Source organism: Ruditapes philippinarum, unplaced genomic scaffold (assembly GCF_026571515.1).
Source record: "Ruditapes philippinarum isolate M1 unplaced genomic scaffold, ASM2657151v2 ctg3808_1_1_1_1, whole genome shotgun sequence".
NCBI lineage: Eukaryota > Metazoa > Mollusca > Bivalvia > Venerida > Veneridae > Ruditapes > Ruditapes philippinarum.
This window is the reverse complement of record NW_026865608.1, coordinates 100282-126425: the sequence shown is the minus strand read 5'-3', so window position 1 is coordinate 126425 and position 26144 is coordinate 100282. Positions and strand designations below refer to the sequence as shown.

General features: G+C 33.4%; 1 protein-coding gene across 1 annotated transcript in view; it reads left to right on the top strand.

Moving 5' to 3' along the window:
- The window catches only part of LOC132729727 (phosphatidylinositol 3-kinase catalytic subunit type 3-like), a 56309-nt gene extending 35970 nt beyond the window's left edge, over positions 1-20339 (top strand). Inside the window, exons 13-22 of the mRNA XM_060715552.1 lie at positions 415-531; positions 1251-1388; positions 1857-1985; positions 2699-2768; positions 3659-3808; positions 10600-10674; positions 11769-11937; positions 12454-12544; positions 14071-14196; positions 18363-20339. Of these exons, the coding sequence (XP_060571535.1) occupies positions 415-531; positions 1251-1388; positions 1857-1985; positions 2699-2768; positions 3659-3808; positions 10600-10674; positions 11769-11937; positions 12454-12544; positions 14071-14196; positions 18363-18377 (1080 nt within the window). The 3' untranslated portion in view covers positions 18378-20339. The remainder of the gene's footprint in view (positions 1-414; positions 532-1250; positions 1389-1856; positions 1986-2698; positions 2769-3658; positions 3809-10599; positions 10675-11768; positions 11938-12453; positions 12545-14070; positions 14197-18362) is intronic.
- Positions 20340-26144: the final 5805 nt, after the last annotated feature.

Here is a 26144-nt window from a genome sequence, read left to right as displayed (position 1 = left end):
TTTCAGAAAATAGCAAAACTTTATCATTGAGTCAAAGTTCAAGTTCACAGTGATACCTAACATAAAATCATTGTTACATTCAATAAGGAGTTTGTTAAATTGACCCATGGCCAAAAGATTACCCCTTTCATTTTAAGGTCACAGTGACATTTGATATTGCGATTCTTTGTCTAATTAAGAGAGTATTTAGTCTGAGACTTTTGAAATTCATTTATTAATATGATACTTTATTTTAAACTTATTACTTTCAACACTTTTGATACATATTACTTATGTATGACAATTAACCTTCATGAAATACGCGCATCTAAATATGTCATAAAGGCAAATGAAGTGGGGGCATCAGTGTCTTATGTACTCATTTATAATTTTGTTTGTAACTAAAATAATGGTTGTAACTTTTGATTGTTATAGGGAGGTCAGGACTGTCGTCACAGGAGAGCTATGTTGATTAGACAACAGACATTTATGGACAAACTTGTTAACCTTGTTAGAATGGTCATGAGAGAGAGTGGAAACCGTAAGAAAAAGGTAACTGTTTCACGATATTCTGGCTCACTGTTCTGGCGGTTTAAAGTGGATTAAGTCAGTGCCGTAATGTGAAATAAACATAACGTTTATATTATTGTCAAGACTGATCAAGTTTCCTAAGTTTCCTTATCGGGTCTTTCGTAAACTGGGTGCTTCCATGACTGATTGGTTAAGGGTACTGACTTTAAATCACTTTTTGACCCTTGTGATTATGGGATTGAATCTTGTCAATGACACGAGGAATCTATTGCGCCATCTAATATATATGTAAGGTCAGTGATTCAACTCGGGTGTCTGCTTGTGTCTGAAACATTGCAAAAAAAAGGGCAGCTGAGATCTTCAATAAAACTGGAAAACTGTCATAATTATGGCCCTGACTTTGGTTGTGTGACTTTCAATAAGAAATGCCTATATGTCTCTTGTGAAATTATAACAGGTATCTGAAGCTGGTGATTGTAGTGTGATACTGAACTTGTCATAGAATGTCAATATGTTTCACACCAAAAATCATTTTGTATAGATAAGAAGTCATTTTAGATTTATACATGTATTTGCAAAGAATGAGTCCAGTTCTTAAATTCAAATTTTAGCAATTCTATAATTTAGTTGTACATGTATTTAAAAGATGCACAGGTGCCTTGATAAATAATATTTGATGATCACTATCTGAATGTCATGTTGTCATAATATACAATGTACATATTTATTTTACATTACAGATTGAAAAACTCCAGGCATTATTACAAGATTCAGAAGTTTGTAAGATAAATTTCTCAGATTTTGAAGCATTACCCCTCCCACTGGATCCTGATATAAAGGTGAATGCCATCAGCCCAGAGTCAGCTTCATTGTTTAAGGTAATTACTAACTCACAATTTCTGCTTTCGAAGCAACAGACCTTTTGTGTTATACCTTTGAACCAGTATTGAAAAGGAGTCATGGAATCTCACTAGAGTTACTCTGACATCAAATACACCTGAAAAATATCATTTTTTATATGTAACATTATTATTAATAAAAATTTTCTGGTCCATTGAAGAAGATGACTACCAGAGGTTTAGGCAAGAATTTCACTTAACATGACATGTCTGGTAAAACTTAAGCCGTTGCAAAGATTTTGATGAAACTTTTGATTCTTGGCCCTGGGTGGAAGTGTACATAGATAAACCTTTACAAGAGCGTTGGCATGATTAAAAATATATGTAAGTTTGGAAAAAGTTCTTATTAAATTTTGATACTTGTGCATGGTTTTTTTTTTCATTATCTGAAACGTTTCAAGCCCTCCTGATTATTTTCTGCAATATCATTATGTTTGTGTGTTTTAGAGTAACTTAATGCCATGTAGATTAGCATTCCATACAACAGATGACAAGAGTTATATTACTATATTTAAACATGGTGATGATCTCAGACAGGACCAGTTGATGTTACAGATGTTTACCTTGATGGACAGGGTAAGATTATTATATATTTTTCAAACATACCTGAAATGTTTTTGTAATGAAAAGAAAGCTAAGTATATGGTCCTACATGTCTGAAAACTTTTGTTGAAACTTAATAAGTCTAATATCGATCCTTCTCCCTCTTTGTGTTAGATGAGTTACAAACAGATGTTGGAACTTGCTTGAGTTAGGTAAAATAAAAGTTATAAAATATAACGCTAATGTTGGGTATAGAATTTGACCCACAATTTCCAAGTTAGGTAAAGAAGTTTGTGCACAATGCCAAAAAATTGCAAAATTTCAATGAGGGTATTACATGGTGAGAAAAATGTGTAGCCTGACTGGGACTCGAACCTGGGAGCCTTGGAATATTGTTACGCAGCTCTATGAATGAGCTATCTTTCCGCTTACACAGGTGTTCAGCATGTTGATTGGTCACTATGCTTTTACTAAATATATATTTTACTTTTTTTCCCTTTTTTTGTGGGGAGGGGGGTGGGTTTGGGGCGTAGGTACCAACTAATCATTAGTAGTCGGTCACTTGCGGAAAAATTGATTAGTATTTACTGGTAACTTATCCAGAAAAACTGATTAAGTGAATCAACCACAAAGATTCGACCAAAATTGTGTTAAATCTTTCTTAAAACCAGGCAAACAAACAAAAGGTTATGTTAATATATTCATCCTAATAGATGTAGTGTTCAAATAGAGCTTTCACTTTTCAGCTTCTGAGACAAGAAAATTTGGATTTGAAGCTGACCCCTTATAAAGTTCTCGCCACTAGCACAAAACATGGTGAGTGAAACTAGTTGAATGTTTTGATTTCAAGGCATTTGCCTTGTCCTTTTTCCCAGGACATTTTCCCTCTCTCTCTCTCCTTCCACAACCACAAACACATGTGATGTTTAAAACTATGTTATATTTTAACATAAAAAGCAATTTTGTCTATCCTGTAGCTTATTGTTTGAGTTAAAATGTTTGAATCTATACTGTCTACAATATTTTTTTCTTGGCAATGTAAGTTTGATTTCTTTTTGAAAAAAATTCCATATAGATTATTTATTTGAGTGGAATTAAGAAGATAGGTTGTCGCTTTTTTATGTCATTTTAAATTCTTCTCTTAATGCAATCAGTCTCACACATATCATTTCTCATGGCATTCTCATGTATTGTTTGATATCGTCAACATTTGAGCTGCGTCATGACAAAACCAACATAATGGGTTTGCGACCAGCATGGATCCAGACCAGCCTGCGCATCCGCGCAGTCTGATCAGGATCCTTGCTGTTCGCTATCAGTTTCTCTACTTGTAATAGAGTTTGTAAGCGAACAGCATGGATCCTGATCAGACTGCGCGGATGCGCAGGCTGGTCTGGATCCATGCTGGTAGCAAACACATTATGTTGGTTTTGTCGTGACCCGGCTCATTAAGTGTGTTGTTATCTGACATGAACCTCAAGCTTTAGGTGATTGGTTAAGTTTACTAAGGCATAAATTATATTTTTCTACCTTTTTTCTCTTAGTAAGACCATGTTGTAGCAACATTGGGAAGAAAATGTTAGTGTCACATATTCTCTTTCTCTCTGTTTTGCTGAAATCTTAATATGAATGAAATTTGTTTAGAAATTTTTTGAAAATTTCTTTTAATATGATATGTATAAGCAGTAAGTTTTATTATGTTTTAGGTTTTGTACAGTTTGTAGAGTCATTGTCAGTGGCAGAGGTATTAGACAAGGAGGTGACTATACAGAATTACTTCAGGAAACAAGGACCATGTGAGGGTGCTCCATATGGAATACAGCCGGAAGTTATGGATAACTATGTAAAGAGCTGTGGTGAGTAAATCTGTAAGGAGAGATCAATTCAATGTCATGTGTTTTTGCATAGTTTTAGCTTGACTTTTCGAAGAACAGAGAAAGCTATTTTACTCATGTCAGTGACTGCTTCAACACACTTTAGTTAGAATTTTGCATGCAAGTTGGTATCTTCAAAACTACCGTGGGGAATGAGCTGAAAGTTTTTACACATATTTGAGAGCATAAAAGGAAGTCTATATTGAAGGCCCATAATTTTAACATGAATTTAACAGAGTTATGGCCCTTTTTGAACTTAGAATATTGTACATTATCAAGACTCTTGTTTTACTATAAAGAACTGAGAATAAAGAGACACACAATCCTTCCAACATGTATCACCACTGACAAACAGTGTACGTGTTTTATTCTGTTATTGTTTTCTATTATTTGTGTTAATTACTATTAGCATAATTAGCATGTTGAAGTAACCTTTACATCTGAAACTTAAAACATGATAAGTTTTTAGCTCACCTGTCACAAAGTGACAGGGTGAGCTTTTGTGATCGCTTTTCGTCCGGCGTCCGTCCGTCCGTCGTCCGTCCGTAAACTTTTGCTTTAAATGACATCTCCTCATAAACAACTGAGCCAATTTCATCCAAACTTCACAGGAATGTTCCTTTGGTGGTCACCTTTAAAAATTGTTCAAAGAATTTAATTCCATGCAGAACTCTGGTTGCCATGGCAACCGAAAGAAAAATCTTTAAATATCTTCTTTTAAACAACCCTAAGAGCTAGAGCTTTAGATATTTGGCATGAAACACATCTTCTAGTGAGTGTCTACCAAGTTTGTTCAATAAAAGCCCTGGGGTCAAAATTGGCCCCGCCCCAGGGGGTCATTGATTTTCCCTATATGCATATAGTAAAAACTTAAAAAATCTTCTTTTAAAGAACCCAAAGAGCTAGAGCTAAGATATTTGGCATGAAACATCTTCTAGTGAGTGTCTACCAAGTTTGTTCAAATAAAAGCCCTTGGGTCAAAATTGGCACCGCCCCGGGGGGTCATTGACTTTCCCTATATGCATATAGTAAAAACTTAAAAAATCTTCTTTTAAAAGAACCGTAAGAGCTAGAGCTTAGATATTAAGCATGAAACATCTTCTAGTGAATGTCTCTAACCAAGTTTGTTCAAATAAAAGCCCTGGGGTCAAAATTTGGCACCGCCCCGGGGGGTCATTGATTTTCCCTATATGCATATAGTAAAACTTAAAAAATCTTCTTTTAAAGAACGTAAGAGCTAGAGCTTAGATATTTAAGCATGAAACATCTTCTAGTGAATGTCTACCAAGTTTGTTCAAATAAAAGCCCTGGGGTCAAAATTGGCCCCGCCCAAAGGGGGTCATTGATTTTCCCTATATGCATATAGTAAAAACTTAAAAAAATCTTCTTTTTTAAAGAACCCAAAGAGCTAGAGCTAAGATATTAAGCATTGGAAACATCTTGCTAGTGAGTGTCTACCAAGTTTGTTCAAATTAAAGCCCTGGGGTCAAAATTGGCCCAACTCCGGGGGGTCATTGATTTTTCCCAATTATGCATATAGTAAAAACTTAAAAAAATCTTCTTTTAAAGAACCATAAGAGCTAGAGCTTAGATATTTGGCATGAAACATCTTCTAGTGAATGTCTACCAAGTTTGTTCAAATAAAAAGCCCTGGGGTCAAAATTGACCCCGCCCCAGGGGGTCATAGATTTTCCCTATATGCATATAGTAAAAACTTAAAAAATCTCTTTTAAAGAACCCAAAGAGCTAGAGCTAAGATATTTAGCATGAAACATCTTCTAATGAGTGTCTACCAAGTTGTTTCAAATAAAAAGCCCTGGGGTCAAAATTGGCCCCGCCCCAGGGGGTCATTGATTTTCCCTATATGCATATAGTAAAAACTTAAAAAATCTTCTTTTAAAGAACTCAAAGAGCTAGAGCTAAGATATTTAGCATGAAACATGTTCTAATGGGTGTCTACCAAGTATATTCAAATAAAAAGCCCTGGGGTCAAAACTGGCCCCGCCCGGGGTGGGGGGGGTCATTTGATTTTCCTTATATGTGTATAGCAAAAACTTAAAAATCTTCTTTGAAAAAACCCAAATAGCTAGAGTTTAGATATTAAGCATGAAACATCTTTAAGTAAATATCTACAAAGTTTGTTCAAATAAAAGCCCTGGGGTCAAAACTGGCCCTGCCCCAGTGGTTGTCATTTGTTTTTAACTATATGTGTATAGTAAAAACTTTAAAAAATCTTCTTTAAAAAACCCAATGAGCTAGAACTTAGATGTTTAGCATGAAACATCTTCTTATGGGTGTCTACCAAGTCTGTTCAAATAAACAGATAAAAGCACTTGGGTAAAAATTGGCCCGGGGGTGGGGGGCCTATATACAGGTGAGCGACCTCAGGGCCATCATGGCCCTCTTGTTTTCTAATATGATATAATTGGAGAAAATATGATTTTGTGGCATGTTTAAAATGTTCATCATATGAATAAATATTGATAAAATGCCATTTTAGTGAATACAGATGTAAATTCATGTCTCATGGTTTTGGTAACTGGTTACCAAATTCTCATTCTGGTTTTCACAAGATCTAGATATTATACTCAGTTCCTATGATATCACTATATTTACATTTTCTGCTACTGCTAGTAAAAGCAACACATGACGATGCTAATATTTTCAGAACTGTCTAACTAAATTGCATAGCAGCTGCCAATAAATTTAATTTTGTGAACAATGAATATATTTGTGTTAGGAAAACTTGTTTTTTTTTTAAATGTTCATATTTGACTACGGTTTTTACACAGTCAATTAATATATGCTCTAATCCCATATATTGACATATCGTCTGTTCATATTGTTTGAATTTAACATGAAGTTAACTGTTTGAATTTTTTCACAACTTAATTCGAAGACTGTGACACTTCTATCCTTCAATACTTGCATTTTTAGCTCACCTGTCACAAAGTGACAGGGTGAGCTTTTGTGATCGCTTTTCGTCCGGCGTCCGTCCGGCGTCCGTCCGTCCATCCGTAAACTTTTGCTTTAAATGACATCTACTCATAAACCACTGAGCCAATTTCATTCAAACTTCACAGGAATGTTCCTTTGGTGGTCACCTTTAAAAATTGTTCAAAGAATTTAATTCCATGCAGAACTCTGGTTGCCATGGCAACCGAAAGAAAAATCTTTAAATATCTTCTTTTAAACAGCCCTAAGAGCTAGAGCTTAGATATTTGGCATGAAACATCTTCTAATGAGTGTCTACCAAGTTTGTTCAAATAAAAGCCCTGGGGTCAAAATTGGCCCCGCCCCAGGGGGTCATTGATTTTCCCTATATGCATATAGTAAAAACTTAAAAAATCTTCTTTTAAAGAACCCAAAGAGCTAGAGCTAAGATATTTGGCATGAAACATCTTCTAATGAGTGTCTACCAAGTTTGTTCAAATAAAAGCCCTGGGGTCAAAATTGGCCCCGCCCCAGGGGGTCATTGATTTTCCCTATATGCATATAGTAAAAACTTAAAAAATCTTCTTTTAAAGAACCCAAAGAGCTAGAGCTAAGATATTTGGCATGAAACATCTTCTAATGAGTGTCTACCAAGTTTGTTCAAATAAAAGCCCTGGGGTCAAAATTGGCCCCGCCCCGGGGGTCATTGATTTTCCCTATATGCATATAGTAAAAACTTGAGAAATCTTCTTTTAAAGAACCGTAAGAGCTAGAGCTTAGATATTTAGCATGAAACATCTTCTAGTGAATGTCTACCAAGTTTGTTCAAATATAAGCCCTGGGGTCAAAATTGGCCCCGCCCCAGGGGGTCATTGATTTTTCCTATATGCATATAGTAAAAACTTAAAAAATCTTCTTTTAAAGAACCCAAAGAGCTAGAGCTAAGATATTTAGCATGAAACATCTTCTAATGAGTGTCTACCAAGTTTGTTCAAATAAAAGCCCTGGGGTCAAAATTGGCCCCGCCCCAGGGGGTCATTGATTTTTCCTATATGCATATTGTAAAAACTTAAAAAATCTTCTTTTAAAGAACTCAAAAAGGTAGAGCTAAGATATTTAGCATGAAACATGTTCTAATGGGTATACCAAGTATGTTCAAATAAAAGCCCTGGGGTCAAAACTGGCCCCGCCCCAGGGGGTCATTGATTTTCCTTATATGTGTATAGCAAAAACTTAAAAATCTTCTTTTGAAAAAAACCCAAATAGCTAGAGTTTAGATATTAAGCATGAAACATCTTTAAGTAAATATCTACAAAGTTTGTTCAAATAAAAGCCGGGGGGTCAAAACTGGCCCTGCCCCAGGGGTGTCATTGTTTTTAACTATATGTGTATAGTAAAAACTTAAAAAATCTTCTTTTAAAACAACCCAATGAGCTAGAACTTAGATGTTTAGCATGAAACATCTTCTTATGGGTGTCTACCAAGTCTGTTCAAATAAACAAATAAAAGCCCTTGGGTAAAAATTGGCCCGAGGGGTGGGGGGGCTATATACAGGTGAGCGACCTCAGGGCTATCATGGCCCTCTTGTTATCTAAATACCACTCATTGTGATTGGCTTATGCTGTACAATTTGGCCTTTATTGCTAGTTTTAATCCTAAAGTAAGCTTTGGGGCATAATGCCTATTGACAACAACAAATCTTGTTTAAGTTTCATTGCACGAAATAATGATTTTCAATTAATGAACAGTTCCAAAATTTAAGCACATTTTTAGCTCACCTGTCACAAAGTGACAGGGTGAGCTTTTGTGATCGCTTTTCGTCCGTCTGTCGTCCGTCCGTCCGTCCGTAAACTTTTGCTTTAAATGACATCTTCTCATAAACCACTGAGCCAATTTCATCCAAACTTCACAGGAATGTTCCTTTGTTGGTCACCTTTAAAAATTGTTCAAAGAATTTAATTCCATGCAGAACTCTGGTTGCCATGGCAACCGAAAGAAAAATCTTTAAATATCTTCTTTTAAACAACCCCAAGAGCTAGAGCTTAGATATTTGGCATGAAACATCTTCTAGTGAGTGTTTACCAAGTATGTTCAAATAAAAGCCCTGGGGTAAAAATTGCCCCTGCCCCAGGGGGTCATTGATTTTCCCTATATGCATATAGTAAAAACTTAAAAAATCTTCTTTTCAAGAACCCAAAGAGCTAGAGCTAAGATATTTGGCATGAAACATCTTTTAGTGAGTGTCTACCAAGTTTGTTCAAATAAAAGCCCTTGGGTAAAAATTTGCCCCGCCCCAGCGGGTCATTGATTTTCCCTATATGCATATAGTAAAAACTTTAAAAAATCTTTTTTTAAAGAACCCAAAGAGCTAGAGCTAAGATATTAAGCATGAAACATCTTCTAGTGAGTGTCTACCAAGTTTGTTCAAAATAAAGCCCTGTGGTCAAAATTGGCCCCACCCCGGGGGGTCATTGATTTTCCCTATATGCATATAGTAAAAACTTAAAAAAATCTTCTTTTAAAGAACCATAAGAGCTAGAGCTTAGATATTTGGCATGAAACATCTTCTAGTGAATGTCTACCAAGTTTGTTCAAATAATAGCCCTTGGGTCAAAATTGACCCCGCCCCAGGGGGTCATCGATTTTCCCTATATGCATATAGTAAAAACTTAAAAAATCTTCTTTTAAAGAACCCAAAGAGCTAGAGCTAAGATATTAAGCATGAAACATCTTCTAGTGAGTGTTTACCAAGTTTGTTCAAATTAAAGCCCTGTGGTCAAAATTGGCCCCACCCCGGGGGGTCATTGATTTTCCCTATATGCATATAGTAAAAACTTAAAAAATCTTCTTTTAAAGAACCCATAGAGCTAGAGCTTAGATATTTGACATGAAACATCTTCTAGTGAATGTCTACCAAGTTTGTTCAAATAAAAGCCCTTGGGTCAAAATTGACCCCGTCCCAGGGGGTCATAGATTTTCCCTATATGCATATAGTAAAAACTTACAAAATCTTCTTTTAAAGAACCCAAAGAGCTAGAGCTAAGATATTTAGCATGAAACATCTTCTAATAAGTGTCTACCAAGTTTGTTCAAATAAAAGCCCTGGGGTCAAAATTGGCCCCGCCCCAGGGGGTCATTGATTTTCCCTATATGCATATAGTAAAAACTTAAAAAATCTTCTTTTAAAGAACTCAAAGAGCTAGAGCTAAGATATTTAGCATGAAACATGTTCTAATGGGTGTCTATCAAGTACATGTATGTTCAAATAAAAGCCCTGGGGTCAAAACTGGCCCGGCCCGGGTGGGGGGGGTCATTGATTTTCCTTATATGTGTATAGCAAAAACTTAAAAAATCTTCTTTGAAAAAACCCAAATAGCTAGAGTTTAGATATTAAGCATGAAACATCTTTAAGTAAATATCTACAAAGTTTGTTCAAATAAAATCCCGGGGGTCAAAACTGGCCCTGCCCCAGGGGTGTCATTGTTTTTAACTATATGTGTATAGTAAAAACTTGAAAAAATCTTCTTTTAAAAAACCCAATGAGCTAGAAATTAGATGTTTAGCATGAAACATCTTCTTATGGGTGTCTACCAAGTTTGTTCAAATAAACAAATAAAAGCCCTTGGGTAAAAATTGGCCCGGGGGTGGGGGGCCTATATACAGGTGAGCGACCTCAGGGCCATCATGGCCTTCTTGTTTATTATTTATAGTTTTTAATAGAAGTTTAAAAAAGATGAAAAATCTAGTCTTAGTTTCTGTAAAATTATCTCAATTAAATATGATTAACAAAAAAGAATAAAACTGTGAAATTAAACATGTTTATATTTCATGTAAATCAGCTGGTTATTGTGTGGTGACATACCTACTTGGTGTTGGCGACAGACATTTAGACAACCTTCTACTTACTAACTCAGGTAAGTTATCCTGCATAGATTTATAAATCACCTACCAGAATATGAGCCGCGTCACGACAAAACAAACATAATGGGTTTGCGACCAGCATGGATCCAGACCAGCCTGCACATCCACGTGTCTGATCAGGATCCATGCTGTTCACTATTAGTTTCTCTATTTGTAATAGGGTTTGTAAGCGAACAGCATGGATCCTGATCAGACTGCGCAGATGCGCAGGCTGGTCCTGATCCATGCTGGTCGCAAACCCATTAGGTTGGTTTTGTCATGACGCGGCTCATATTTGCTTTCTGTTCACCCCACCTGAAATGACACTTTGTATTGTGTTTTAAGAGTGTGACTCTAGAGTAAACTTGAAAAACAAAAATTTGCAAAATCAGAAAGTTTTAACATTCTTTTGACATGTCTGAGGCGAAATTTAGCCGAAATTGTTATTTGATACACTTAAATGAAACAAATGAGAAAAACAAAACAGTAGAAAACATTTCCTGACATATTCAAATACTCTTCTTAGCAGGTGTTGGGGGATATGCCGCCTTTAAGTTTTATTTAGAACAGTATCTAAATACAAAAATTGAGCTTCGGACACAAATGTGCCCTCTAGCCCTTTACTGTTGGCTTACCAATGTTGGGTCAGAAAGAACACTTGGTATTGTCCTCTTTTGTTCTAAGATATTATTGAACATAAAATATTTAGTGTGATATGTAATTATTATTGTAATGTAATGTAAGAAATAAATAAAAAAAAACAACTGTTGAAAAAAAAATAGGATTCAACCAAAAGTAATAAGCATTTTGATGAATGATTCACTTGTTCCTTACCTTTGTGGATTCAATTCCTATCCAGGAGTTAGGGTTCTTTCATGTCAGGTAGCTATGCCGTTAACTTTAAGGGTCAGAGGTTCAACTCTGGTGTCTTTTTATAACTGAAATAGTGCACTGGGGTGCATTTAAAGTCTTCCTCCACCAGTTAAGCTGAAAAGTACTCATTTGGCCTTAAATGTAATGGTGACTTAAAACTCAACCCCTAATAAACTACAGTGAGAAAGCAGTTTTTCTTGTCCAGTATATCTCAATGTATTCATTTTCATTACAGGAAAATTATTTCATATAGACTTTGGATATATACTGGGACGAGACCCAAAGCCTCTTCCTCCACCAATGAAGTTAAGCAAGGAGATGGTTGAAGCAATGGGTGGCAGTACATCTGATCATTTTAAAGACTTCAAACAGCACTGTTATACAGCTTTCCTTGCCCTGAGAAGGTAATTTGAGCCGCGTCATGACAAAACCAACTATAATGGGTTTGCGACAAGCATGTATCCAACACCATGCCTTTGCACATCTGCGCAGTCTGATCAAGATCCATGCTGTTCGCTTACCAACTCTATAACAAGTAGAAAAACTGATAGCGAACAGTATGGATCCTGCACGGATGCTCAGGCTGGTCTCGGTCCTTGCTGGTCGCAAACGCACTATGTTGGTTTTGTTGTGACGCGGCTCATATATTTGTTATGTTGAGTTATAGAAAAAAATATATTATTGAATGTTGTACTAATTTAGCCAACTTATTACAATAAGTTGTTTGATACATAATAATTGTTTATTTTGCTTACTTTACTTGTGTTAAAGTCTATATATCAAAATTTTCATTGTAAAATGATATTTTGATTGAGATATTGTTTAACTTGTCTATCATATAATTGCCTTGCATGGATTAAGAAAACATGCCACAAATTTATTTCTGATTTTAGTTTAAGAAGTCCTCATTTATATTTTAGGTCTGCCAACCTGATATTAAACTTATTTTCACTGATGGTGGATGCTAATATACCAGACATTGCTCTAGAACCTGATAAAACAGTCAAAAAGGTAAAATATTTCCGTATTGCACACAAGTACATGATAAAACAGTCAAAAAGGTAAAATATTTCCTTATTGCACACAAGTACATGATAAAACAGTCAAAAAGGTAAAATATTTCACTATTGCACACAAGTGCATGATAAAATTCTGGAAACAAAGTAAAATATTTCCGTATTGCACACAAGTACATGATAAAACAGTCAAAAAGGTAAAATATTTCCTTATTGCACACAAGTACATGATAAAACAGTCAAAAAGGTAAAATATTTCACTATTGCACACAAGTGCATGATAAAACAGTCAAAAGGTAAAATATTTCACTATTGCACACAAGTGCATGATAAAACAGTCAAAAAGTTAAAATATTTCCGTATTGCACACAAGTGCATGATAAAACAGTCAAAAAGGTAAAATATTTCCGTTTTGCACACAAGTACATGATAAAACAGTCAAAAAGGTATAATATTTCCGTATTGCACACAAGTACATGATAAAACAGTCAAAAAGGTAAAATATTTCCGTATTGCACACAAGTACATGATAAAACAGTCAAAAAGGTAAAATATTTCCGTATTGCACACAAGTACATGATAAAACAGTCAAAAAGGTAAAATATTTCCATATTGCACACAAGTGCATGATAAAACAGTCAAAAAGGTAAAATATTTCACTATTGCACACAAGTGCATGATAAAACAGTCAAAAAGGTAAAATATTTCACTATTGCACACAAGTACATGATAAAACAGTCAAAAAGGTAAAATATTTCACTATTGCACACAAGTACATGATAAAACAGTCAAAATGGTAAAATATTTCCGTATTGCACACAAGTACATGATAAAACAGTCAAAAAGGTAAGATATTTCCGTTTTGTACACAAGTACATGTTAAAAAAGTAAATAAAGTAAACAGTTTCCTTGTTGGACACATATACTTTATAAATAAATTATAAAAGTAAAAGATTACCTTATTACACAGAAGTACATGATAAAACAGTGAAAAAAGTAAATAAGTTCCTTATTGCAAGCACATACATGGTTAAACAGTAAAAAGGGTAAAATATTGCCTTATTGCACACTAATACATCTTAATACATTGAAAAGGGACAACTTTATCTGTTATTGCTCTCATAAATATTATAAAAGGTAATGTCATATTTCTTTCTTTTTTATTGTCTCCCCTGAGGAATTTGTCCAAATCATTTCAGTGTGTTACCTCCCTTGTAAAAAAATTAAAAGTATGGTAAATCTAGACATTTTTGCACTATAAATTTATAAATATTCTTTATTTGTAAATTTTATTTACAGTAAAACCTCTGCAAAATAGCCCTCTGTAGAAAAATACTCACTTTACAAGAACAAAATCAGTTTCTCTGAAAGTTGGAAATCATCATAAATTTAACATTACTATAGACTTACACCTGTCAGCAATTACCATTTTTTGTGTCCCAAAAGGATGTTGATCTTCACAGGTTGGACTGTAGAATATATGATAATGAATAAAGAAGACAACATGTTTTTATATTTCAGGTACAAGACAAGTTTGTGTTACACTTGACAGATGAGGAGGCTGTTGCTTACTTACAGAATTTAATAGATGAAAGTGTGTCTGCTATGATGGCTGCTCTTGTGGAACAAATCCACAAGATGGCGCAGGTATACGTTACTTTCAGATCTTGTCTATTTCTGCCTGCAACCACACTCATTGATTTTTAATTTAAGATTTAGAAAGTGTTCTAGATAGCAAAAATTCATGTAGGCATATAAAAGTGATATATGCTTGGTAATGGCACTAACATTTCAAATAATAAAAATTATGTAAAACATGTAATATGCAAAAACAGCCCATCCTAAGATAGTAAAAGGATAGAAAAGAGGTAAAAATATTCATAAAAACAGAGTAGGCTTGATATTCTATAAATTTTTATATAAATAATTGGGGGTCTTAAATTTTTTGTTTTCCTTATTTCTGCAGCAATGTTAAGCTTACATTGATGTATTTTATTTCTATGGTTTTATGTGTCAATGATTTAATGTAAACATTTAAGAGATGTATGTGATGGTTATGTTGTAGGCATTTATGTGATAGTTCGTTGAGTTAGGATTTCAGACATTTAGATGTTGTGTATTGTCATCATCAGTCAATATGTAAGAAGCTTCGTTTACAATTTAAAAGTATGCAATAACAGCTTCACTTAATTTTTTGAAATAAATATACTGCTGTGTTCTTAAAAAAGTTTTTTAAGTCCCTGTAAGTTGACGGCATATTATACACAAAAAATCAGGTTTATAACAGTTTAATAATGGATTAAGAGCATATTAGATACTTATCTTATGAAAAAAAGTAGCTCTAATATGAAATTATTTGTCATAAACATGGCAAAATGTAAACAAAGTAGTATTCTTGTTTCCAAACAAAATGTCAACATATTTCCACTTGTTGCCAAAAAGCGACAGAAGCAAAAGATGGTTCATAAATATTGCCCAAAGCACCTTACTGGAAGCTATAATAGGACACTAAAAACTAGAAAGCTTTTTGTGAAAATAAAATAAAAGCATTTCTGTTGCATAATGGACCTTTAAGTATGAACATCATAACACCTTTTATGCCCCAGCATCGTTTTCGTTGAACACTCACATACTTTATCAATTAGCAACTATACATAGAAAAGCTTATGTTTATTGCAGTTTTTCAGCTCTGTGCAAAAAAAGTGACATAATACTAATTGACGTGTATCTGTTATTGACATAACCATATGTGTAGGTTTTTATCAACAAATCATTTGGCAGTTTGATTGCTTAACAAATGTAATAAATCATTTAAAACTATGATGATCTTAAATAAAACTATTGTTTTTTGTTGTTGTTTTTTTTACTTATAAGTAAATGATATGTGTAAACATACATGCATAAACATATACGAGGGATGTCCGGAAAGTTCATATACTTCTTCATTTTTTATTGTATAACAATACATACGTTGTACAAATTTTGTCAGCAAAAATGTACATATCTAGTAAACACATTTATGAAAAATTACTGAATTGTGACTTACGTTTGTATTTTTACAGCATTTACATACAACATATATACATCGTCATGGAGCACTTTGACAACGTCAACGGCGTCAATTTAATGTCATGTTTATCCACTATTCAAATTCTTCTGATTTAAACAGCCATGGAACCTGTCTGGCGTATACTTTATACATGTTATGTTCCCTTGCTATTACTTTCTTAATTTCATATTCTACATTTAAAAAAACAACAACAAAGGTGTCACGGGTTCCCATACAGTGTGTGAAAAGTCTGTCTTTTTCAAGGATTGTTGTAACGCAATCATTATCTACGACATTTCGGCCATGCTACTTTTGGTAATCTGATACGTTTCTTATACAAAATACTGTCATCACCGCTTCTTAATCGTGTTTGACAATCAAACACAAGTTGCCCTTAACAATTTATGGTTGATTTTGTTTTTCAAGTAAAGATTATAATCATTATAAGCCTTGCTTTGAAGTTAAATAACATTTCGTTGCTCCGTTCTTGAATTTGACGTCATTTTTGCGACACAAAACCAAGGCAACTTCATTGCCTATAATCGTCGTTAACAAGTTATTTCTTTGTGTATGACGTCGTAATTTTCACTAAATATCAAGCAGTAATAACCTTTGATGTCAGAACATTAAAACAAGAGTTTGCGTTAAAATTACAACTTTCAGCAACTTTTTATTCGAGTAACTATTGTCATGAAATCAAAGTGCTCCGTGATTTGTTGATCATGTTGCCATGGTGATTGGCAATTTGCGAATACAACTTTTATCAAGTTTTTTAATTTAGAAATTTGTAGCAGAATAAATACTTAAGCAAAATATTTAATCATCATATTAATATGACTGCTTATGATAATTTTATAGCCTTGTCTACAAACTTTCCGGACAGCCCTCGTATATATATATATGTGACATTATAATTTGGAAATTTCAGATAGACAGACACATACTGTTAAAATTATATAAATTTCTGTGGGCTTTAGAAATAAAGCATGGGCTGAAATAAGTACTTATGATGTTATAACATGGATTATTTGGATTATAGTTATGCAGTTTTTAGTTATTCACATTTTGTCTCAACTTGAATACAGACGGATATAAATTTTGAATTGTCTGTCCAGCCATTTGACTTATTTATTGACTTATTTGGTTTATTTAAAGTAATATTGGGCCATCTAACTGTAAACAATACAAAAGTATACAATTGAATGTTATTTAGTTACAATAGAATAAGGAGCCATGGCCCCTCTATTAGACTTAGGAAAATAAACAAAATATACAGCCTTATATTCCATTTTAACCACAAGTCCATCCGGCATCTGTCTGTCACAATTTGACTGAAGCATACTTCAAACTATTTCAATTAGACACTTTAAACTATATACTGGTCGGAGACCATCAACCGGACACTTTTGGAACATTTTTCAGTACAGATTTCATAATTTTTAACCTGGAGACCAAAAAATTTGACACAGTTCAGCTAGGTTCTTCTCCTAACTAATAAACAAGTTTGTTTATTTCTGATGGTATTGACACTTATATCTGAGGCTCTACAAGGAGAGTATAAAATTACCTACATTGTTTACACTACAGTACCATGTGTCCGGACAGATATGTACATGATGTGATTTAATTCAGATAAAAGCTTGGGTGTTTTGATTTTTGATTTGTAACATGATATACAATATGTCAGCAACAAATGCTGAAGTTTTGGATATTCTATTATTCACTCTGCAAATGATTATAGCTGGTATATGAGGTCAGGCATTGCTTTCTTGACCCCCGAATTTCAACGTCAACATTCTTGAAATAGACATTAAAATATTACCATTTATGGAGGTTGAAATAAATTTATTTACTTAATTTTAAAAGAAACATGCATTTATTGTTGATAAAAAAGTGACTGACAACCACTGAACAAAGAAAATACTAAATTAAGCATTTTCGGGGCCGTCCGGGTTTGGTGGTTGTCCGGTTTTGGTGGTCCCCAACCAGTATGGGTTTGCATCTTATTGAACTGAAGTGCAGTGTCCAAGATTCACAACTCTCTTTTAACTTTTAAGTTATTGCCCTTTGAGATTTTTCATTCTTAATTTCTTTCTTGGGCATAATTTGAAAAATAATTATGAAGATGTCAATTTCAAACTTATTAATAGATAGATCTTATGAAGAATAAGAACACTGCATGAATGCTATAACTCAAAGATAAAAATTTTATTTTGAGTTATTGCCCTTTGCAATTTGTACAAACCTTGTTTTTATGTGGGGCATAACTAAAAATGTATTAGCTGTATAAATAAAAAGCTTCACAGATTGATCTCATGTGTACAAAAAACAATTGCATTACTTTGGAAACCCACAATCAATTAAAGTAGGGCTTTTCCTGCCAAAGTTAAGTTTTAATATAATTGTTATGTTGTTATATATAAGTAGGTTTAAAAAAATCCCACAACATGAAGAAAAAAATATATGCTTGAATTATTATTTATTGTACATGATTTTTCTATGAATTATTCCTTAGCCTGTTGAATTCGTGTAATTGGTTTGCCCTCTTTTGAAGTTGAAGCAGTCAGGTTTGAAACTAATGGATTTCAATATCCAAGTACAAAAATTAAACCATTAATGCTATTAAGCATGATTAGATAATGAGATTGCACGGTTGTACAGGCTGACCTGGCCCGGTACTGACTGGGCTGAGGTTAATCGTGTATTTTTCAAGCAGGTTAAAAACATTGGATTTTAATATTGTTTGTTTCATGTATATTTTCAGTATTGGAGGAAGTGAAGATTTTCACCTGAAGACTGTATGCCAACTGTGATAATTAGTGTTTATTGACAGAAGAAGTCAACATCCTGTTTTCTTTCAAATTTAAAATGTTTGAATGGTATTTACTTATTCAAAACTTATGGTTTGGCACGTAGCTTTTGTACTTTGTCTTGAAAGAAATTTAAGTTCTGTATAAAGACATGAGTTAACCTAAAACAATGAAAATTGTAAAGTGAGTTGAAGATTATTTAAATTGTTTGTATTAGAATTAGGAATCTGATTTGATAAGAGTCTTTTTTTCTAATTTAAAGTAATTTTTTGTAAATAATGCATTTAAATAACTAAATGTAGGCTTTTATTTCCAAGAATTATGGTCTACATCTCTACTGTGAGCATGGTGAGTAATGTTTTCAGAAAAGTATGTTTAAGTAGAATATATTAAAATTTCTGCAAAAACATTTGTTCCAATTATAATTCATTTAATTATTTGTGTCCCTCGCATTTTTCATATATTCTCATGAAAGATTTGTAAAAGTCGGTCACACTGTCTTATGAATTAATTATTCCTCATTTTTACTTAGAATATTGTCATAGTTTTCTAAAAAAAAACAACCGAACATTTCATAATTTTGCTTCAAACTTAAAATACCTATTTACTATTATCAAACACAAATAATTCTTTCGAGTACTTTTGCAGAATTATGCCCCCTGAAGGTTTTTCTATTTGTCTTTTATTATATGCCGGAAAATATTTTGGCGTTAGTAATTATATAATAATTATGTATAAATATCAAATTTTGTGTGCACTCTGTATCTCTTCAATTGATAGGAGAAAGTTAAAATTATTTGGTAGAAAAGTTAATTGTACTCGGGCAATTTGCACATGCTGGTTTAAGCTTCATCTCATCAAAGTCAAGTTAACAATCCTTACTATATATACAATCAAAGGGAAATTACTGTGTATGTATTACTTTATTGTTATGTTACCTTCCTTTAATTAAAAAAAATATACTTAACAATATATATACATTTTTTTTATCAAACTTTAAATTTTTAGATTTTTTTTTCCTGCTATGATTGTTATTGAGTATTATTACTTTAGGCAGGGATTTAATTCAGTATATCACAGGTGTACAAACATGGTTTAAAACAAAACATGATGAATACAGACATCCATACACAAGTTTTATCAACCATGTTATGTTCATCAATACTAAGGATAACATAAAACAGGGAAAAATGATTCCCATTGTGGTCCTAGACATTGATGGCACAATACTGAAAAAGAATATCAATTTACTTCATATGATAATGATGGTAGCACATATTGTATTGTATATATGGCAATTTAAGTTATCACAGAACATGATTATGTATGAGATCATTAAAATATATAATAGGACATTAAAATAGACTATATACAATGATGTAGTGAAAAAACCATCTTACCATATTAAAATTCAAATGAGCCGCGTCACGACAAAACCAACGTTATGTGTTTGCGACCAGCATGGATCCAGACCAGCCTGCGCATCCATGCAGTCTGATCAGGATCCATGCTGTCCGCTATCAATTTCTGTATTTGTAATAGGATTGGTAAGCGAACAGCATGGATCCTGATCAGACTGTGCAGATGCGCAGGCTTGTCTGGATCCATGCTGGTCGCAAACCCATTATGTTGGTTTTGTCGTGACGCGGCTCAAATTTTAAAGGTTAGTTATATGAATTTAACATGTTTGAGTACCTGCAGCTGTGAGCTGCAATAATATGTCTACATGGGCATGTGCAATAAAATTTGTATAATATTTAATATCTAATATAAAGACAAGTATCTAAACTTTACTACTCTGAATACAGTGAAACCTGCTCACAGAGACCAATGTAACAATTCTAGATGTAAAAGAGTAGTATTTGCTGACATGTGATAAGTCTATATAAAATGTTCCACTGTACTGAAATGGGAAATAAATTTTAAACTTAAAGTGATTTGTATTTTAGTTTTTGTCTATACCAGCAAATGGCTATAAGCACAGGTTTTACTGAAGAGCATTACGTACTATTGGGATACACAGTTAAACCAGTTTGATAAAATCTAAGTGAACAGTTTAAATTCTTATAACATTTATTCTGAAGCCAAGCATTGGTGTAACCTAAACCATTTCATAAAAAAGAAATTGTTTACGATTGTGGTCAAGATTGAGTAAAAGCAAACTACCTGGACTCACAAAAAAATGACTTTGCCAAATTTTTAAAAAATGGCAATATTGGAAGTAATGGATGCCTGTGCTCGCAATGAACCTTACAAATTAAAGTGTATAAACTAGCAATAAAGGTTAGAGATTTTGTTGATCCATGGTAAGACATTGACATGTCTATAACCTACAGTACTAATACGGTATATTTGCAGTTTGTGAAAACTGTTGCCCATTTATTATCATAGACATACTATCCTAATATTGTTTTTTTTATGCCTCCTACATAAAATGTGGGATGGATGTACCTGTTGTGTTACCATTGTGTGTGTGTGTGTGTGCGTGCGTGTGTGTGTGTATTTAGTGGGGGTGTTCAAAAACTATAACTTTTGTGTCCGAGCCATAGCTTCTGCATGTATGATGGGATTTCAAAATTAATTTGTACACATGACAACCCCTTAGTAGACGATGATGTATCCAGTCCATTATAACTTCCGCATTCATAATGGGATTTCTGTTTAACCTTGTACTCTTGATCACCAAAAAGGGTCCGAGTGTTTCAAAAAGACAAACGTTCTATCTAGCTAAAAGGTAAAGGGTTTAAGGAAGGGTTTTAAACTTTGAGTTTTCATTTTTTATTTAAAAAGCGGGAAATTTTGTGCCCTGTTGTAAATAAGTTTTTTAAAAAAAGGCGATACACTGATTGCCAAAATAGGTAATGTGTTGTGTGCAAGACGTTTGTCCATACTTTCAAAGTCAAGGTGGTACATCCTGTCCGTCTAATAACTTTGTTATAATTACTAGATGGATTGTCAAAATATTTAGCTTATATCGTTGCCACTGTCAAGCTATGTGTTGCATGCATGACTCATGTCTGCATATTGAAGGATTTGTAATTCAAATCCTGTCTGTCAAATTGTTAGGAATGAGTAAGTGATAAACATTTCGCACTTGTAATCTTATAACAGTGGGTTAAAACCTCGTCAGGGGCATGCCATTGTTTCCTTGAGCAAGACACTTAGTCATTGCTCGGTACTCAGTACTGGTTGGTTCCAGGAACGGATTAGTGAGTGTGTCTATAAATTATAAACTTTCTTTAGTTTACAACCGGACTAAAATTGTTGTATAAACCAAATTGTTTAGCATATGATTTCATCTCAGTCAGGCAATGTTCTATGCGAAAGATCTATGTCTGCAACTTCAAGGTCAATGTTGAATATTGAAGTCAAAGGTCAAAGGTCAAATTGTGTTTGTCCACTATCCTCTGGTTAATGATTCACATGTTTCTCGCTCAACATCCAGGTCAAGGTAGTACTTGCAGGAAAAATAACATGTTATGGGTCATCTATATCCTATGGAAACATTTCTAATTCATGTTATTGATTATGATTTAATTAGGTAAAGGAAATATTTCATTTGTATTTCATTTCCTTAAGATATTTGACTTAAATTATTGCTCCTGCATATTGGGAGAAAAAATGGGGTACATATAGTATATAGAAATGTGTTATCTCCGTCTGACTGTCCGTAACACAGTCCTAAATTACTCGACCATACATCAAGCGATTTTGAAATAACTTGGCACAAATGCTCTCCATAACAAGAGATGTGCTATGTGCAACACCAAGATCTCAACCTCCAAGGTCAAAGTCAAACTTGGTGATTTAAGATCAACATTGTCTGATGGAGAGTATGGTTCATGTGTGATTTATATCATTTTTATCCATTTAGGATTTTGAAACAACTTTGCACAAATGTTCACCAAGATAAGAGGACATGTCATGCACAACGCCTAGAACCCTACATATCTCCAAGGTCAAGGTCACACTTGGAGGTCAAAGCTTTACATGGTCTGTTATAAGGCTTGTGTAATTTATGGTCCACAACTTTTCCATTCATCAAAGGATTTATAAATAAGTTTGTACAAATATTCACCATGTAAAGCCAGTGTGTCATGACCCAGAATACCCACATCCCTACCACCTAGGTCAATGTCACCATTGGAGGTCTACGTATTTTCCTTGTCCAGAAAATAACTCTAAAAGTATTAGAGAGATTCCAGCGAAATTACAAACTATAAATAGCTAACAGCGAGAAGGTTACACAAAACTTTCCTTAGGCGTGGGACGTTAGTAACTCTGTTAAAAATTCTTGCATTGCATTCGTTTGACCTTTAGTTGTCTTTTTGATAACTATTAATGCTTGTTTTCTAAGACAATTTAGATTCTTTGACATTGAATACTATTAAGCGTTATTGTATTTTTTTGTTTGGTTTTACGGCGCACCAACATAATTAAGGTCTTATTGCGACGAAACAGGAGAGATGATTTTGGCTAGCCATGTGTATTACAAACTTAAATCAACACTAGGGGTCAAAACCACCTCACCAGCTGGAGCTAACAGATGCATAGACTGCAGTTATTCCAACCCACTAAGTCGCCTCTTACTGTCACGCAGGAATAAACGTTGCCATGGCTGCAATTCTTATGCCGTAACATTAAAGGCAACCCCTCAGTCACAAATGAACATTGTAGATTTACTGTATTACTACCATATGTACATTGACTATGATATCACGAAACCAATTCGAATTTTAATTGCCTTCTGATTATTCCCTACTTTATGTAAGATAAATTAGGCCGGCCATGTAACACCGCACTTTGCGGGTCAAACGCATACCAAATTTCGTATAATATGCTACATAACAACGGAATTTGGGTTTCAAAGTTCTGAAAGCTGTCAACTGAGTGCAGAGATCTGAAATCTTAAAACATAAAAGGCGGAGTTCAAGAAGACCGTCTATACTAAATACATCTCTGCAATCAAATAATCTTACTATGTGTCATTTTTATTCTGATGTAGCAGTTATCAAAACAAAAATGTATTTGTTGCTTATTAAATTTAAGTAATTAAAAACCTTTTTTAAAAAAATGTGACTTAATAGCAAACAATTTAAATGTTTCGAAGAGCATTCTGTTTTGTCAGCCATTTAGTTTTGGTGCCATTTTGAACCCCAAATTTTTTATATAATGTGGATGAAGTAAAAGCAGTAAATATCATCTCATTGCATCTTATTTTCAAACAATTCAGTTTCTGTTAAGATGACTTGGAACAAGCCATTTAGAAGGAGGGCTACAGCTGTAAATTATTTCAAGTGTTTTCCACAATTTTCGATTTTTCTAAATATTTAAACCACATAACATCGCTAATGAAAAACATGTACAATAGTGAAATTCATTAAATTTTATAAGAAAATATAGTTCATAAAACAATTTATATTTACACAGAATAACCATGGTCACTCGATCAGAAAAAGTTTTAAGTAAATGCATGTTTGGTTGCCATGTCGTTAAAATTTTAAGCTGTCCCTTTTTAAAAGTGTTTATGATTTTTACGTTTGTCAGGTACCAGTCATATCTTATTTCATGAAAGTAACTGCAGGCTACTTATAGTAAATTTAAAGAATTCTTAAATGTAGATATATATGACAACAATTACTTATTTTCAATTTTATGGCCATTTTTGGACGCCATATTGAGACTAAAATTGAAATGACACCAGTGAAATTTTAATGTAAATAAACTTAAATTACAACATAGACATTTTATATTTTGAATCGATGAAATATTGTAGGTTATTTAGGGAATATTGTCAGGTTTTACCAAATGTTTATATTTCATTATATACACCAAAAAACTCTGCCGTTTATAAATCAGAAAAGAGATGAATTTCGCTTTTTTTTCTTTTTTATATGTGCTTAGAAATAACTCCTGCCATAAATGGACTTGTATGAACATACACTTTTAATCAGTATGATGAAATTCTTAAAATTTGGCATTCGGAAGTTATCTTACATGTTTCATTTTCCCAGTGGTGGCAGGATGGCACCCCCTGAATTCTTTTTAATGTAAGTCGTTTCTTCAATATTCATCAGAGAAAAAATTATATATTATTAATCAATGTAGAAATATTACCTCCCTTTGATATAACTAAGATAGGGAAAATCCTGATTTTTTAATCCTAAGGGATAAGCATCTGGATTTTAATCAGATTGAAATATGTCTGTCACGCAACCGCTATTATTATCGGCGCACAAAGCTAGTTCATGGACAAAGCTTAAACACTATGCAATTTAATGTATTATTACACACAATACACAGCAAAAATATTTATATATCTTTCTTTTTGGCCTTTTTTCTATAATTTGATACTCGTTTTGCAATTTGCAACCCATAGATATAAAAATAATAGAATAATCTATCGTCTGCTATTGTTATTCCAATTAAATACATTTCGCCTACTACATTCCTTATTTTTAGTTAACCATTGGCATTAACTACAAGATATTACTTTAAAATATCACAATTTTTTTTTAATTGTATTGATCGTTGAGGATTGATATGTATAACGTAATTTGGGGTCAAAGTTTGTGACCAAATTGCGTTTGACCACAAAGTGCGGTGTTACAAAGTCATCTCTTTACTGCTATACTGGTTAATTGTACCAATCTCCAACCTTAATGGAATAGCGGAGATCTAACGGAAATGTAAAGTTTCTTGCTCAAGGAAACAACGACTTGCCCCTAACTGGGTTTGAACCCATGCGGCTAGCGATCATTAGATTACTAGTCCGACACGTTAACCACTCGGCCATGCCGCCACATACTACTGAAGGGTTTCGTTTGAAACATAACTAATGGTAAGGGGTTATTACTGGACGTCACTATCCAGGGCCCATTTCTAAGGCACGTATTTTGACCATTTGTAAATCTATATTCTTGGTTGAAGTTTAACATCAATTTACCAAAATTTTTCAAAACAAATGAAGAAAATTACTTTGAATTTGATACGTATACCTCCGGAATCATAATTGGATGTCACTGTCCAAGGCGTTGATTTTGACTGATAAATGACACTGTGTGAAATTAAGAAACTCTTTTGCCAATGTCCAAAATATCAAGCACTGATAATTAAAAGTCGAGCGCGCTGTCCTACTGACCGCTCTTGTTATTTCTTTCTACAATTGTTTTATGATAGATTTTGTTGAATCGTATAATCTAAGAATGTATAATGAATGTTTTTTGATAGTTTATACTGCGTTCCAATATTTATATTATAACACCACTTCTATTTAGGCATTACATGAGTAAAGATAACCTTCAGAAAGAAAGGAAGGAAGAAAGAAAGAAAGAAGAAAAGAAAGAAAGAAAGAAAGAAAGAAAGAAAGAAAGAAAGAAAGAAAGAAAAGAAAGAAAGAAAGAAAGAAAGAAAGAAAGAAAACGAAAAAGACCGAAAATTAGAATTCTCCAAAACCACAGATTATATTTCGATTAATATCAAATCGATTTTCATCCGATTTAAGTGTCAAAGTTGATAATTATGATCTTCTGTAAATGATATCTTATTTCTTTTTTAAACCCCCGAAAAAAATCGTTCTTAATATTTTACATGTATACAAAGAATATATTACGACAGTAGAGTGTAACCCATTATAACTTTATAAATGTATTGACGTACTTGTATACCTTATACAGATATATTTCATTGTTTGGATAAAAGTCTTTTAAAACTTATTCGTGCATGATAGCCTTTAA